Here is a 16,934-nt window from a genome sequence, read left to right on the forward strand (position 1 = left end):
AAACAAACAAACAGAAGATAACAGATGCCAGCACCGAAAGAAAAGAGGCCCAGGGAGGACTTCCTAGTTGGGAGCCTAATAGTGCCGGCACAGACATTTTTTATTGTTTATTTGTTTAAAAGGATTAAAATGAGTTCACAGGTTTAAGAAAAGCTGGGTTTTTTTTTTTCAGAGAAAAATGGGCCTATTCTATAAATGAGACTAAGACCATGTATAAAGTAAATCAATTAAAAATTCAAAAATTGATAAGAGGATCTGAAAAAAATAAGGAAAATTAAAAGCTAACCAAAAGCTCTTAGGCTGTAGACATGGTGAGAACAATTATAGTCTATGTTTATATCTTTAATGTTCTAATCTGCCACCTTAAAGTAAGAGTAAAGTTAGCAGTTCTTATTTTTTTAACCTTTAAGTATTACTTTCCTCACCATCCACTAATTTCATAAAAACTTTCACTTTAAACTTTTACTATCCAATATCTTCAGTCTTCATCCCCTCAACTTTCTTTCCTCCTACTTTGCTATTTAATGACAGATGAAATCCTTTCCCTGGTGGGTGTCACTGCTCATTTTGAAAACTGCAGATGGGATCATCTCATAAAGAAGATCAAGTCTAGTATTTCTTGCCTACCAGTGTCATGTTTATCCAGAGAAGTAAAAACAGCAATGAGAAGAACATGTTTTATATGGCTGACACAAGTTCTCTGGAACTTTCAGGCTGACGGGCCAATGTGAAACACTCACTATATCGTAATAAATGACCAAAATTGTATCCAAGTATGTCATTGATGCTGGAGACGAATACAAACTTGATGTATTTTTATGGTGTTATCATCTTGACATAAGTATCTCCTTACCCCTGCAAGGATCATTTTTCACTAAGAACTCATCAAGTGCCATCCATCCACCTCCAACACGAACCATCACGGTACTTCGCAGGATCCGAACGAGTCGCAGTTGCTGGGAGTCTCCAAACTGTGAAGATGAAGAAAGAAAGAACCTCTAATTGTCAACAGTCATTCTAAACTAAAGGATGGTGGGTAATCTGCAGTAGCTTAAGCAACCCACTTGAATGTTTTGCTTAGTTCACAGCGATTAGTAAAATCTCAGAAAAAGGGGTTTGTAATGATCTGTGTTAGACTGCTGCATGCTGATTTAGCCCAAAGGAAATAGTTTGAAAAATGATAACAAAGGTTATCAAGTATAATATGAAAGATTTCTTCTAAAAATGAATTTTCTCTCTCAGGACAGATACAACATTAGTAAGGCAGTGATTAAAAATGTTTCTAGAAATTTAAAAAAGCCATGAAAATAAGCACTGGCCCACTTGCCCAGGGTTTATACAAAATAAAATGATTCTAAAGAAGATTTAAGAAACTCTGATTTTTCTTCATTAAACCTTCCTTTTACACTAAAACTTTTTCATTGAAATCTGTGAAGGGGTCTTCATAAACTCTCAAGGAGATAAAGTAGTAAATGAACATGACCAATAAAAATTTCACAGTCAAATAAAATTTCTGCATCACTAATGATGTGGTAAACCAATTTGTTACAGACTAGATTAATGTGCCAATTTATATTGCTGTAATATTAGAACAGTCTCTGGCACATTAATGACACAGCTTTCAAATCAAAAAGGCTTTCTCTTAAAGCTGTTTGTGCCGTAACCACGGACAGTAATAAGCAATCAGTTTTCCCTTGCCCTTTCAATGGGTCTCCAATCACTTGGAAATGCTATAAATTCTGCAAGTCCGGAATAAATGTCTAGACTATATGGAGTTTCTCGTCATAAGGTTTATTTGTTTTGAAAGCCCATGAGAAATAATTTCATACTTTTACATCATTTCTAATAGGCTCATGTCCAACTCATAAAAAGCACCATATTGAATTTCATGGCTGCCAACCCAGCAGATACCATAGCAAAATGAACAGTCAATTAAACAAAAATAGCTTTTTTTTTTTTTTTAGGGGAAGTGAAATACTATTATGACTTTGACTATTTGTCTGGGCTCATGATAGATAAAAACAGAAAAAAAATTAAGTAGAAACAATCTGCTCCTTTTCAATAAGCTTTATCACTGAGTTTCAGGAGGCGAACCCCAGCACAAAGCCCACATTCAAGACCCTGAAACTCAGAAGAACCTGTAAAGCACGGAAAAGGCACCGGCCGCAACCCATGCGTTTTACATTGAACCTTTTACACTGCTATTTCTAAGTCCATTTTTTAGCCTTGACATTTAAGCTTGCCTACAATTGAACCTGTTCCTGAAATGTAATCAAAGTGTGAAAATCAAAATATATTTTGTTAGAAAAAATTTGGTGCTGCTAATAAGCAAAGGGAAAGGAGGGGATTTAAAGAAAATTACCCTTAAGTAACCAGATAATTAGACCCGACACTTTTGGTCCAAGATGACATTCAAAACAAAAGTTTTAAGGAACTAACTGAAGTACTTTATAGAGATGAAATTTCAATTCCAATAAATAGGAATGATTTTAGAATTTATTTTGAGAAGGCATTATCTAGACAACTAAGATTATCTTCAGAACTTCCCTAATTTTCCCAAGAGCCAAATTGTGAGACAAGAAAAAATATGCTAATTTTGTTCTTTGTGCTTTCGATGAAGAAAACTCTTTGAGGTATTTCATCCTTTCTAAAAATAAAAGATACTACACCTCAAATGCTATCCCAAATAATGTATTATAAGAAACAGAAGTTTTAAAAACAACTCTCCCAAGTAGCTGATCTACTTGAAACAATTATGTGATGGAATAAATGGGTATCATAGCTAATCTGAGGATTAAGATGCAATATGGGCTTAAAAACTGAGAGGCAGAGTAATAACCAAGATGATGTGGTCAGGTACTATGCATAGCACAGTTCTTTCTAAAAGCACACAGTAAATAACTCTTCTCCTTTAAATCAAAATATGATTGCTCTTATCTTTAGATCTAAAATTCTGATCATATGCAGAGCCACTGAACCATTTATACTGACTTAAATGTGAGGTCAAATGGCATAAAATATGACTGTAAGACTTTGTAAGTTACAGGAGATACATTTCCTCAAAAGGAATTACAATATTAAAAACTTCCAGGGTAAAATTTTCTACCTACAGGATGCAAAGTCCTACATTAATGATTTAGAACAAATGGACCATAGCTCCTTTGGAGAGAGCACGTTCCTTGAGGCCGAGTACCATGGAGACCTCGTGCCACGGAGACTTCTCAGGACTCTGTCTTTGTGTCCCTATCTCATGCGATGCTCCTCTAGCTTCTGCCTACCACACGTCCTCGGTGGAGAACACAAGAGAAGCCATGTGCAGATGTGTGTTCCAACGAGTACTGGAATAAAATATATGCTAATAGTATTTATCAAAAATGGGAACTGAAAATTGTACTTGTAATGCTGTAACCAGCCAAGCTACAATTCATTATCTGGTTTGCTTAAAAGTAATCTCCTCATTTGAGACACAAGGCGAAAAGGAGTCCTGGATCAAGGACCCTTACAGCGTCTACAGAAACACCACGCCAACCAACAGTGTAGTAGCTAGGGGGCAGCACGGGGAAGATTGGCCATGGCAAGCTTTAATGACTATGAATTAAAGTTAAAAAAAAAAAAATCATTGGGAACTTGAAAATACATTCCACTGAATTATACCTGATTTCCCAGGAAGAACTGATAAAAAAATGAAAAATGGAAGAAAGATATAATTAGTTCAACAGGAAACTTTCTACATGGCTCTAGAATACACACACACTTCACACTCAGGGCTCCCAGATACTGCATCTAGTTCAGAGGTGTGCAGGCAGCTACCTGCGCACACAACAATCAGAGCATTTTCTATGCATTTTTTTTTCTTGAAAATCCTTGGGTTTCAAAATTAAGTTAAAAATTCAGATATTTAGATGACCATTTTAAAATGTGGAAATATAAAAATAAAAAATGAATAATGTTTCATTTTTAAGTAATAGACTATATTAGGGACATTCAGTACATTTCCTATCTGGTTACTACATGTAAGAGATGTTCCAACATGGAGAAAGAGTGATGAAGTCACACTCATCTTCAAGTAATTGTTTTGAGGAAGGAGAACCAAGTTATCAAGACTTTGAATAAAAGGAAAAATTACAGCATAAGTGGAAAACACTGCCTCTTTTTCATTTTATAAGAATGAGTCAACATTTTAAACTTTGTGATTCTGGCTTGGAATAGCTTTGTTATTGGAAATATGAAAACTTACCTCTCATCATTATAAAATATATTACAAAGTAGTGTGAAGCAACGTAAATATAAGAAATATGTTTTTCTGTGAGTATTTTTCTTTTGAAAAGCAATGTACATGTCAAAGATACATCCTTACATACAAAATGCGGGCTATCTTTATATACTTTAAAATGAAAATCAGAAATTCATATACCATTAAATTTTGATATGAGGTAAAAATAAATAACTAGCACTCCCAGAAAACAATGCGGACCAAATTATCAACAGATCTCAATTTAAAAGAACTACAAAGTTTATTTTGGAAACTTACCCTGTATTTGTTGTCTCCAATCTGTTCAACTTGAAATCGTTTTGCACATTTACACTTAGCTACCTGCCTCGTCACCTGCCGAAAACAATGACGACACATCCACTTTAATGTTAGTATTACACAGTGAGTCCTTAAAACCTCGACACCTGCTAAATGTGAAAATAACAGGATTGCATGAATTGTGCTTGATATCCTGGCCAGAACGCATTACAGTATCATTGTCATGGGTAGTGAAAGATGATGAGTACCTCATCTTCGATCTTGTCAGCATCAGTGACAGGTTTATATGCATCTTTGTTGGGGTGGAGGGCAGCTACAAACTCGTAGTAGTCGATGTACCCATCGCCGTCCCTGTCAAAGATGTCTGCCACTGCGCTCATCTCCAGGCGACTGGTCGGGAACTCTGAAATTTTCAAAGCAACAGAACCCAGTGTGACTGAGATGTAATTGACAAAACTGTAAAATATTTAAAATGCATGCACATATATTTATATATTGGGAAAGGATTCCTCTCATCTAGTTAATTAACACATCTATCACCTCACTGTCTTTTGTGTGTGAGAGACAGAGAGAGCACATTTAAAGACACCACTCTCTTAGCAAGTTTCCATTACAGTGTTATCAACTATAGCCACTGTGTATAGGCACGGTGTTACTCATCAAAACTCATCCATCTTACTACATCTTATAACTGCAAGTATCCTTTTTTTTTTCCCTCCCTAATAGAGGGGAAAGGGAAGGAGAAAGAGAAGGAGAGAAACATCAATGTGTGGTTGCCTCTCATGTGCCCCCTATTGGGCACTTGGCCAGAAACCCAGGCACATGCCCTGATGGAATTGAACCAGCAACCCTTTGGTTCGCAGGTCAGCGCTCAACCACTGAGCCACACCAGCCAGGGCTAAAAGTTTGTATCCTTTTACCAACCTCTTCTATTTCCCCCAGTCGCTGGCAACCACTCCTCTTCTCTGTTTTTGAGAGTTTGACTTTGTATTTAGATTCCACATATCAGTAATAATTAAGATACTACCAGTATAAGCCATATAATAGTCCCAGTTAAAAGTCTGTAAGACCTGCTATACTTACTATAACATTTTATTAAAAAGATTTAAGTCTTTAAAAAATAGTAAGTAGTGTAACTTAAGTCTGCCTTAAGACATTCTTTGTTGTACATTTTAATTTTAATGTGGCTGATTAAATTATCAGGGTTATCAAATGTATTAAAGTCCTTTTTAAAAAACTGATTTACATAATAACAAAGAAAACCACTATATATATGTCTTTACTAAATTTATGTTTAATTACTACTAGGGTAAATCATTTGAAATTGCTGTTTTTCTAGGTTGAAAACTGTTTAATATTAGCACATTTCAAATGGTTCAACTATCACTCTACTTAAGGAATAATTTATGTGAAATTTATTTTAAGAATGACTTCCAGTAACATGAGCCAGAGACATCACATACACACGACCGAGCTACCAGACAAGAGGATGGCACGCACCTTCAGAAGTTTATACCACAGAGTTCTAATTTCCTACTGATGATGATGTTAGACCAGAGTGTCAATCAAAATGACAGAGACTGACTTGCTGATTTCCCACTGTGCCAAGCAACACAAACCATCTAAGAATCAAGTATCGTTAGGTTTACTATACTAATGAGGACACTGCTTCGGTGGTGTGAGGCATCTGTCTGTGGTGACACAAGTATTCAAGTGTGCCTGAAGCCACAGCCATAAATTTTACCAAAGACACTTCTTTGGAGAGTGGTGATTTCAGAGCCAAGTTTAAAGGTGAAGCTTTATTGGCAACCCAAGTTTGCTGGCCCCACAATTTTAAACTGTGCTTATTTTCTTTAAAAATTACATCAGTTTCAGTCACTTCTCTTGGGACTTACTTGAGGAAAGAATGCCATCAATAAATTCTTGTCGGGTTATTTTCCCATCCTGATCTTTATCAATTCTCCTGAAAAAGTCCATCACCCGAGATTTCTTGTGATTCATCCATCGCATGTATTTTTTGCGCCAGATATCAAAATCAAAGTTAGCAAATTCTCTCAGCTGAAAAGGGCAAAAGATATTTTGGTTGAGTTAATGCTGTGCTCAGGTTATATGAACAAAGTTACTTTTAATGAACCTCTAGTAAGGACATCTTTCCTACTTCAAAGCAAGGTATAGCTTTGCAAAGGGGAAGCTAGAAAATTTTTTGCTATAAGGTTTATTTCATTCTTGTTACTGTAGTCACTCTGGTTTTTCTTTACAAATACAGGAAAAAATAAAACTCCTCCAGAAATGTCAAACTGAAAATTTGTGACAGTGCCAAAATCACAAAGGTGGCGGTGTGCCCTAACATGACACCACTAATAAGCTCCATGCCCACTGGGTAGCAGCCCCAGCCCACCAGCACCACACAACTCCTCATTCTCTGCTACTGCTCCTCTAACTCCCCTAGACTACCAACCATTTTCCAGTTTCACCACCTGAAACTCTAAATCTCAGATCAAAGAATGTATATAATGAAAATATCTGAACTATAAATGGTTATATTTGCCACTTAATACCACCAAACAATTGCATGTCAAGCTAGATCTTTTCTTGACTTAGCTTCTGATTATGTTGAAATGTATTCGTTTTTCACTTTATTGCTTCCCTAAATCCCAGTTCTATATATCAGGGGCTCCCCCTCACAAAAAAGTACATACTTTAGTATTAATTCTAGAAGTAAAACATGCACTCAAATAGCAAAAGTTTGCTTAAGTATTAGCAGAAAAGTTGAAAAATCAAGATTTTGGCAATGTGTCACGGTGAACAGAGCAAGGGACAATATGGTGCTGTGTATATGAGTGAGTTTTCTAACCTCCTCCAGTCTGTCCAAGGCATCGTTAAGCTTCCTCCTCCTTTCCAGGGCGAGGAGCCAGACTTGCTGCCATTTGCTCATCAGTAAGTTGACCCTGGGATTCTTGGTTTCAATTTGTGTTTGTGATCCAGATGGATATAAGCTTGATGCTGGGAAGCGTTTTCCTGTTAAAATAGAGCTTTAGTTATGTTGGCAGTTTCCGGGCTTCTGAAGTCAACTTAATTACTGGGCATTACGAATACAAATGCCCTGTTCAGATGATGCCTAATGTCAAGGTGCAAACCTATTTTATGTATTAAGGATCATATACTTTTCACATAAATGAGAGAAATATGTCTTAACAGGTGCATTTAAATACTGAAAAGCTCTCCCGATAAATGTATGCTCAAAACATTTTCTAGCTTAAAACTCATGCCATTTCAATGAGAATGAAGTATACTGTGATCTGCCTCTTTGTCAAGGCATGATAAAAGCAATCTCCCAGGGTAGTAAGAGTAGCTTAGAATCGGTTACATAAACCCTTCTCAGAGAATAAGGCTGAAAGGAGGGCAGGTGAAGGTAGACGAGGGCAAGAGACACTGGGCATTCATCAGAGTCTGAGCAAGATATCTGACAATGCCAATCAAATGTGGAACATGGACCTGGATGAAAGCTAGGGTCCCACACACATTTCCACATAGTCTCATGCCACAACTGAGTGTCTTACTGATGCTCTCTCCCTCTTTCTGGCTGTTTTTCACAGGTTTCTACAACTTCACAGAACAATGATCTCAACACATTTTTCTCACTTAACTAAACAATTAAAAGTGGCCTAGAGGAATTCCTGGCCTAAGGTCACATGGGAAGTTGCTGTCCAGCTGGGGCTTGCCTGGAATTCCTGACTCACATAGGGCTCTACACATATCAGAACGTCAATAGCTAGTATTTACTGAGCATTTAACTATACACCAGAAAGTATGCTAAGTGCTTCATGAGTATTAGGTTATTTAATCCTCACGAAAGTTCAATGAGATTATAATTTTCCCCTTTTACAGAAAACTGAGGCTCAGAGAGAAGGTGGGGAGGGAGGGAGGGAGAGAGAGAGAGAGAGAGAGGGAGAGGGAGAGGGAGAGGGAGAGGGAGAGGGAGAGGGAGAGGGAGAGGGAGAGGGAGAGGGAGAGGGAGAGGGAGGAAGAATTTGAGTAGCTTGTCCAAGGTTCCATTTTCCAGTTGGTGAGTGGTGAGGACAGCCAAGGAGTCTGTCTCCAGAGTTCTGAACCAGAGTTTGTTACCTTGCCTCCTTGTGAAATACAGTAACTACAACAGATTGGGAACCATTTTTGAAGTTATAGTACCATTCAGAAATATACAAAATGTATGATATAAATTGTGCTTCTTTTAAATCTTCTCCAAGCTGGCTATTATTTTTTTAATGTCACTTCATTGGGTCAAGGTAGACTAAAGTCATGTGGACATGCAAAACATCTATCAGACTGCTGGTCACTACTAAACAGTTAGGTCACAACTGTACCCAGGTCACGGCCATTTCTGTTCCATTCCATACTATGGTTCTTTATATACTAGCTGTAAAATGAGACAATTCAAAGGGGCTGATGATTTCTGTTCTTGATATATATTTTTCAATTTCTTCTAGCTAATCCAAAAGATATACTTCAAGCCAACACACTTACATGTTGTGACCTGAACATATCTTTTTCTTTATTTTTAAATAAGTCGCTATAAAATGTACGCCCCATGTGTTCTTTCAAGAAAACTTTCTATGATAGATAACTCATGTACAATCACCAACTGCTCCAAAATTTCAAACAATAAATCAAAATAAAATAAAAACAACTTCCTTGCTTAACTATCTTCATTTTGAAGAAACTGGCCCCTACTTACTGCCTGCCCGCCCCTTATCCAAGACTGGAATGTGGGACTGCAGTGAGGAGGGGTCTGTTGTTCTCCTCTTGTAGGTCTTGGTAACTTTGTCCACGTCAGGTTGTTTTCTGGTCATTTCTTCCATGAAAGTCTGAAATGAAAGAAATTATATCAATTAAACACAAGGATATCAGAGAAAGCCACCTGCAGAAATGAACTAAAAACAAGAGGAAAAAAAAAAGACCACACAATTGTCTCTGAAAAACCAACTATCAAGTTTTATCTTAAGGGTTTTGATATAAATGAAAACCATCATAACATAGCATTTACTAATTTCTAAAGAATTCAAAAGGTTATAGCTGGTAAGTAATTACAGCATCACAAAGGTAATTGGTTTTCGCTTGAGCACCACACCTGGGGCCACAGGGTGAGCAACACAACCTGTGTGTGCACCAGCCAGGGCCCAGTGTCCGGCCGGCCTCTTCCTGAAGGGTCTCAGAGTCAGCATTTGTCTGCAAAGAAACCAGTTAGCTGGGGTGGTCCCTAAGACCTTTTTGTCTTACCAACACACTTCACCAACATATGGAAAATATTTAAGATGGCTTGGACATACAGTGACAAAAAGCATCCACATTAAATGTGGATATAAATATTTTTGGCAATGAATGTGCTTTACCAAGGAGGATAAAAGTTGTTCAGGTTAAAGTTTAGATTTAAAAGGTTCAATTAGCTGGATATTTCTTATCTCATCTCCTTGGGCTTATTATTATTAACTATATTGTTGACTTTATATATATATATAAAGGAGGAGGCAGGTGAAAGTGCACAGTGACAGATTTCTGGGGTATTTTTCACACTAGAAAACTACTCACTTTAACACCTCTGATCACAGAGAGCATGACCTGAGACAGTGCAGGGCCACTGCAGACATGGATACTTCTATTTTTATTAAAATATAATAGCAATGGTAACTGTTTAACCAACTAGGCCGATACAATGTTACCCTTTGTAAATGTAAATTAAACAAGCAAACAAATGAGAGTTAGGGTAATGCCCATCGTTCCAGAGTTTAAAACAGGCAGGATACACAGGAGAGACTAGAAACCCGCTGGAAGGAGCTGAGGAGTGCGTTTGAGGAAGGGAAGGTAACAAGCACAAAGCCATGTTTTGAGCACTAGAGCAGCGCAAGAAAGAAACTGTCTGAGAAGACCAGGGTTCAGAATGACATTTATTTTACCTGGTGTTCTGCAATGAGGGCTTTCACCTCTTCAATTTCCTGGGGGATGGCTTCTTTGTCCTTCTCGCTAAGTGTCGTTTCAGCCCACTGCAGCCACGTCAGCAAAGCTTCCAACAATTCCTGCTTAGCAATGAGCCCAGCCAGAGCACTTGCTAATCTCTGCTGATGTTGCTTCGCCCAGGCCAGCACCTGTTTGAGAAACAGAAATTTCTCTGAATTTCTTCCACTTTGGTGAGTAATTTAACTGATGTAAAATACACAAAATTTACAAGTAAACTAGGAACTTGGACTAGAAGCCTTTCTAGATCCCCTCAGTGGTGCCGAGACCCAGCTGGCAGAGGACATGGGTGCCCTTGACGAGAGTCATCACCTTCGGAAGTTCACAGGTGGACGTCGGTCATCCAGGCTTCCTTTTGCTTTCTAACATACATTCAAATACGCATTCTCTGAAGGATCAAGTGTGCTCACTCCATTTAGAGCAGAGTAGAAATAAAAGTAGCTAAGATCTTAAATACAGAGTTAATTCAATTATTGTACACAATTCATTCTACAAACATATATTATGCTTCCGTGAAATACTATTCAACTGCTGGATTATTCAACAGGCACAATGTGGAAGGGAGGCAGAAACTTATCTAGTGAAGCAAGTATTGGCCTTTTCATGTTTCAGGGACATGGCTGCAAAATTCCTTTCGGTGTTTAAAGAAAAGTGGACCACCCTGACTGATGTCGGTCAGTTGGTTAGAATGCCATCCCGTAAACTGGAAGGCTGAAGGTTCGATTCCTAGTCAGGGTACATACCTAGGTTGAAAGGAGGCCAATTGATGTTTATCTCTCATATAGATTTTTATCCCCCTCTTCCCTTCCCTTCTCTCCAAAAATCAATAAGCATGTTCTCAGGTGAGAATGGAAGGAAGGAAGGAAGGAAGGAAGGAAGGAAGGAAGGAAGGAAGGGAGGGAGGGAGGGAGGGAGGGAGGGAGGGAGGGAGGGAAGGAGGGAGGGAGGGAGGGAGGGAAAGAGGGAGGGAAGAAGGGAGCAAAGCGAGGATGGACTTCAGAGACAGGTGACACATACAGAAGGGTATGTTAAAGAACATTTCTCTCTGCAGAGCCCTCATGTTGCCATGGCTGTAAGTGCACCTTAATTGCCAAAGTTCTCATATCCCTGACTGTCCAAGCTACTGTAGCTCTAAAGGTGACCTGAGCCACACTGACCTCCTCGAACCTGGCCCGGATGATCGTTATCCAGTGCTTGATGGTGGTGATGGAGTCAGGGTGGCAGATAGCCAAAACGGCATCCCCCATGCTGGTCGCTTTATTGAGTGCAGCTCGTTTTTCTTCCAGTTTCTTCATGAATTCCTACAGCAGAAACAAAGAGTTCAATTAGCTGTTGGCACTGGCTGAAAACAAAACTCCAGTGACATTCGTTTGACTGTCAGAGCTAAACAAATAAACACGACCTTCAACTGGTTTATTCACAGCTGGAAATAATCCACAAATTTGGGAGTTAAAGGAGGAGAAGGACCCAAAATAGGAAATAAATACAGGGTTCATCACAAATAATGTCCCTTTTTATTACCCAATCTTCTATTACAAAGTCATAAGCATATAATTCTGTAACATAACAATATCACACTCAAGCACACCATATAACATTTTAGGTGAAATGTTCAAGTTAAAATTATAAATTATTACACCCATATTATTATCCTACCAATCACACTCAAGCAGGTGTGACTTCTGCCAGACCCTGTACTTTCTAATACCTATTTTTTAAAAATTATAAGATAGCATCCCATGCTTTACAAAATATATTAGACAAGACATATGCTCTCCTAATTTTTATAATTATATTATTAATGGAGAGTAGGATTGGGAGAGACAGTATTATCAAACATACAAATAATATTGAATATTATTGAAACAAAATAACAAAACAAGGAAGTTAGTATTTAAAATAGCATTCACTGTGTCAGGAAAGATAGGAGTATGTTCCAAAACAAGGAAGAGCGAGCTGGGCAAGGCGCTCTAGAAGGCTGAGGGTGTGGAGAGACGGCACAAATGTCCAGCCAGGAAGGAGGCAGGCGGAAGCTGGAGGGAGTGGGCCAGACAGCAGGCCGACTGTGTGAGAGCTGCCCCTCTCATTCAAAGGCCAGTAAGAGCCACTCTCCGCTCCAGCGGGATGGATGAGCCTTAAAACGTCCAGAACTGTATCCACAGATACCTGAATCATAGAACTCTTCAAGCGTCATTAAAAAATGAGGACCTTTACCTCAAAATAGCTGATATAATTCCAAAACCACACACTGAATTTCAAGCATCCACAGATACCCCAGTCTATCTAGACCCCCACGCTAAGAGGGATTCCTTGACCCCTGGCTGGTGTAGCTCAGTGGATTGAGCAAAGGCCACAAACCAAAGGTTGCCAGTCCAATTCCCAGTCAGGGCACATGCCTGGGTTGCAGGCCAAGTCCTCAGTTGGGGGCGTATGAGAGGCAACCCACATTGATGTTACTTTCACTTTCTTTCTCCTTCTCTTCCCCTCTCTCTAAAAATAAATAAATAAAATCTTTAAAAAAAAATGGATTCCTACCTAGATCACAGTGTCAGGGGGTCCCAGAGGCTGCAAACACAGTGGGCACTCATGCCCTCTGACCAGGGGCGATCATCTGAAACTACGCGTTGACTATAGAGTCTAGGGACCCTGTGAATCTCCGTGAAGCAGCTCTGTCTCGTGCCTCCTACCTGAAGTTTGCTATGCTACCATAGTTTGTTTACATACTTATCTACTAGAGTTTAAGGTCCACATGATCAAAAGACTGTGTCTTATTCCATTTTGTGTCTTTGTGATTGAATAAATGCTTTTCAGCCTTTTATTTACACATTTTTACTACTGTGGAGCCAAGGTTCGATTAATAATATACTCCACTAATGTGGCCTACTTTTTAAAATATCGTGACCCACTTCTAAAAATATTGTAATTTCCCCCAATATATATCCCCTTAAATGAAGGAAAACAAACTTTACTAGGAAGGTCAACAACAGCTGTGCTTTTCCAGAGGACAGCTGATCTGACCATGTACTTTTAATCACTTCTACACCTGGAAAAGCCCGGTGCTGCCGAACACTGGGGACTGGCTGTCAACTCCCCGCTGTGTTCTCTGCTCTTCCACTGTCGCCTGAGTGCTGCTTTAGTAGTTTGTGCTCACATGGGAACACACGCCGTTTTTGAGAGTAAAATATGCTGAGCAGTCTCCACTCCTGGGGCTGATACTCTGTTGTTCTTTTTTTTCCCTACTGGTGAATGTGTGAAGGGAGGCAGAAGGATTGAAAAAGAATGAATAATGTTACTGTGAAATATTATTACTAAGAAGATCTTTATAAAATTACATGTTGTTTAAATAGCTTATGCTATTTAAAAAAATTTTAAGGTAATTACAGTAAGTCTTCATTTAACATTGTTGATAGATTCTGCAACTTTAAGTAAAATGACACAACGAAACTGATTTTATCATATGCTAATTGATACAAACAAAAGTTAAGTTCCTATAGCAGCTCATCAATATTGTAAAAAAATGACATTACTGGAGGACCTACTATTTTTATAAAAGCCATTACCACTGCCCTGGATACCTGCCTCCTGGTGATTCAGGGGATTTTCTGATCCTGCTGTGCAGGTGGTGAGACCACAAGTGGACTCCTTTCTGTGGGGGGATAGATCTGAACCCTGGGCTGGGAGGGGCTCCTCTGAGATCCAGGCCTGAGCAGGTCAGGGTACCAGTCAGCCTATAGTAATATAATACAGGGCCTGGCACAAATAACACCCCTTTGTTACGACAAAATTTTTTTACTACAAAGTCATAAGCATGTAATTCTTTAATATTACTATGTCACACTCAAGCACACCATATGACATTTTAGGTGAAATGTTCAAATTAAAACTATAAATTATTACACCCATATTATTACCCTACCAGCCACACTCAAGCAGGTGCTACTTCTGCCAGACCCTGTATAACCTGAATTTTCAAAATACTGGGCTGAATAAAATATTTACAATAAATTTGATGTAACTTTCCTATTTTTACATTCTAGCCTCAACTTTACATGGTGTAGGAAGCATTTCATTTCTTCAGATAATGTCATGCTGGATCACATCACTCTCCTTAGTGACAAGGCAGTGTTTCATTGCCATAGGTCACACAACCAGTCATTGAGAGATCGTTGTAATTAAAGTAAGAAGACTCCATAGATGATGTAATCCATGCTACCCTGGAATTACTGATGTATTTCTAACTTGATCTTGAAAGATGAGGTTACTCAGGGGTCAAACAGATCCTTTAAAGTTAACAGGAACCCTGACAGCAATACTACACTGAGTGTTAGCATTGCAAGTTCCTGCTATTTAGAGTCAAAGCTTTAAAAAGAATCAGTTAAGATCTATCTGAACCACTCTCTTCAGGGTTTTGCTATTTCAATGCATTATCACAAGAAACACCTTGATCTGAAACTCAATGGCCAGATTTTTATTTACTTTATGGTATGCCTACTTATATAATTCATTTATCCACTTACAATTTATACTAGAGTTAGTTCTCAAAGGAATTTAAGGCACCTCTTGATTAAAAACAGAATTGGCAAAGGCTTAAAAATAAAATTTGCAGACCAATTATTAAATTACTTGCTTATCTTAAGAGTCAAGGTTATTAATTTATAATTCTAAAGGTATGACTATGCCATACTACTTATTAAGGAAGTTTTATTTTGGAAATGCACATAAAAGTGCAACAATATTGACCAACTTTGGTCAGAAGCCAAATAACCCCTAGGAAAATCAATGAGCTTCCTAAAGATAGGAAACCAAGTGACTAATTTTAGAATAACCATCTTCTTTTTTTCCTAGTTTGGATTTTCTCTATTTTTTAAAATTTGTATTGTTGTTCAATTGCAGTTGTCCCCATTTTTCCCCCTTGCTCTCCCCTGCACTGCCCACCCCCCACGTTCAATCCTCCCTCGCACTGTCCTTGTCCATGGGTCCTTCATATACATGTTCCTCAACCTGAAGAACCACCATGTTCTTTATAAAGAAAAGATAAAAAGCTAGCTACACATACCTGTGTAAAGGTGCACAGGGACACACCTATGCAAGCAATGAGAACACAGGTAAATTCTCAAATGCACCAGATCTTTAATTAGTTTTCAAGAAGGAAAATATTCACATAGTTGATATTTGCAGTCATAAGTCTATTTTCTTTACTTTGTTTGATTTTCTCACTTAGTTTTACTAAGCATTTACGTAACTCACTTTATGCTGATCAATGAGTGTCCGAAGAGCATCCTCATCGTCCGGGAGAACTCCGTGGAAACGCAGGGTTTGCTCGGCCTCAGCCAGCCACTCCAAGAGGGCATGCACCACTGAGTGAAACTCCTCCGCCTAAAGGTTCACATACACACGCACCCCACACAGAGTCCCAAATATGCTTGTTAGTATAGTAGATTCTTCCTCTCAATAAGAATAAAAGTTTTACATTTAAACTGATTCTATGAATTATCCCCATTAAAAAGATTAAGCTATGGTGCTGCCTTTTACAAATGTAAGAAAACATCTAATATATCAAAAAGCCTATATTATGAAGAATAACTCACCATTTTAACAATCTGATTTTAGATGAATGGCAGCCCGTTTATACACTCAAGCTCAAAAATTACTCAAGCAGCACATTCAGGTGAAGATTAGAAAACCTCCCTCAGTAGTAAATTAAGGTCTTGGGGAGAGGGGTTGGAGGGAAGGACCAAGGCAATGATGGTATCAGAACTTCCTTCTCCATGGCTGTCTTGGTTGGGAAATGAGGACGTTCATGGTTCTTCACAAAAGCAGTTCCTACCGAGGATTCATGCCCTCTCACTACACCCTGCTATAATTTACATGATGATTACCTGGCGCAGAGCTGCTTCTAATCGTGTTTGCTTTGATATCGAAAGTGCGCACACCGTCTCCCAGCGTGTGCTTAGCTCCTGCATCTGGACCTTGACCCAGGAGGAGTCGTCTCGGCTGCCTTCTATGAGTTCTCGGGCCGAGCGCTTGAGGGCCTGCACGCTGCTGGTTCTCTTCCCCAATTCCTTTTGGAAGGCCTAAGAGAACCATATTTTTATAGAAATTTATTTTTAATTACAAAGCCAAAACAGTAAAACATAGTTGGAAATATACGCGTGGAAATGACATCATGTATAACTCTCCGAGCCCTGTAGTTGAAGGACCCAGACTTTTCACAGTCTTCAGAAGACATGACACACTGCCACCTGCAGAGCACTGTTAAGAGCAGTCTGGTGCCTTAGACACAGAGCGCGGACTGGTGGTTGCCAAAAGGAGAGGCGTTAGGGGCTGGGTGAAAAAGGTGAAGGCATTGAGAAGTACAGACCAGCAGTTACAAAACAGTCACATGGAATGTGCA

General features: G+C 38.8%; 1 protein-coding gene across 11 annotated transcripts in view; it reads right to left on the reverse strand.

Moving 5' to 3' along the window:
• Positions 1-16,934, reverse strand: part of DST (dystonin) — a 435,502-nt gene that overhangs the window by 7,112 nt on the left and 411,456 nt on the right. For 10 of the 11 annotated variants that reach the window (XM_045843503.1, XM_045843510.1, XM_045843500.1 and 7 more), the window contains 11 exons: positions 16,420-16,614; positions 15,788-15,916; positions 11,698-11,841; positions 10,483-10,671; positions 9,267-9,396; positions 7,386-7,549; positions 6,427-6,589; positions 4,780-4,934; positions 4,532-4,606; positions 3,655-3,672; positions 854-971 (listed from right to left, as the gene is read on the reverse strand). In XM_045843503.1, coding sequence (XP_045699459.1) covers positions 854-971; positions 3,655-3,672; positions 4,532-4,606; positions 4,780-4,934; positions 6,427-6,589; positions 7,386-7,549; positions 9,267-9,396; positions 10,483-10,671; positions 11,698-11,841; positions 15,788-15,916; positions 16,420-16,614 — 1,480 coding nt within the window. The remainder of the gene's footprint in view (positions 1-853; positions 972-3,654; positions 3,673-4,531; positions 4,607-4,779; positions 4,935-6,426; positions 6,590-7,385; positions 7,550-9,266; positions 9,397-10,482; positions 10,672-11,697; positions 11,842-15,787; positions 15,917-16,419; positions 16,615-16,934) is intronic. The other variant, XM_045843505.1, reaches the window with a different exon arrangement.

Source organism: Phyllostomus hastatus, unplaced genomic scaffold (assembly GCF_019186645.2).
Source record: "Phyllostomus hastatus isolate PE091 unplaced genomic scaffold, TTU_PhHast_1.1 phas_contig_40, whole genome shotgun sequence".
NCBI classification, from domain to species: domain Eukaryota; kingdom Metazoa; phylum Chordata; class Mammalia; order Chiroptera; family Phyllostomidae; genus Phyllostomus; species Phyllostomus hastatus.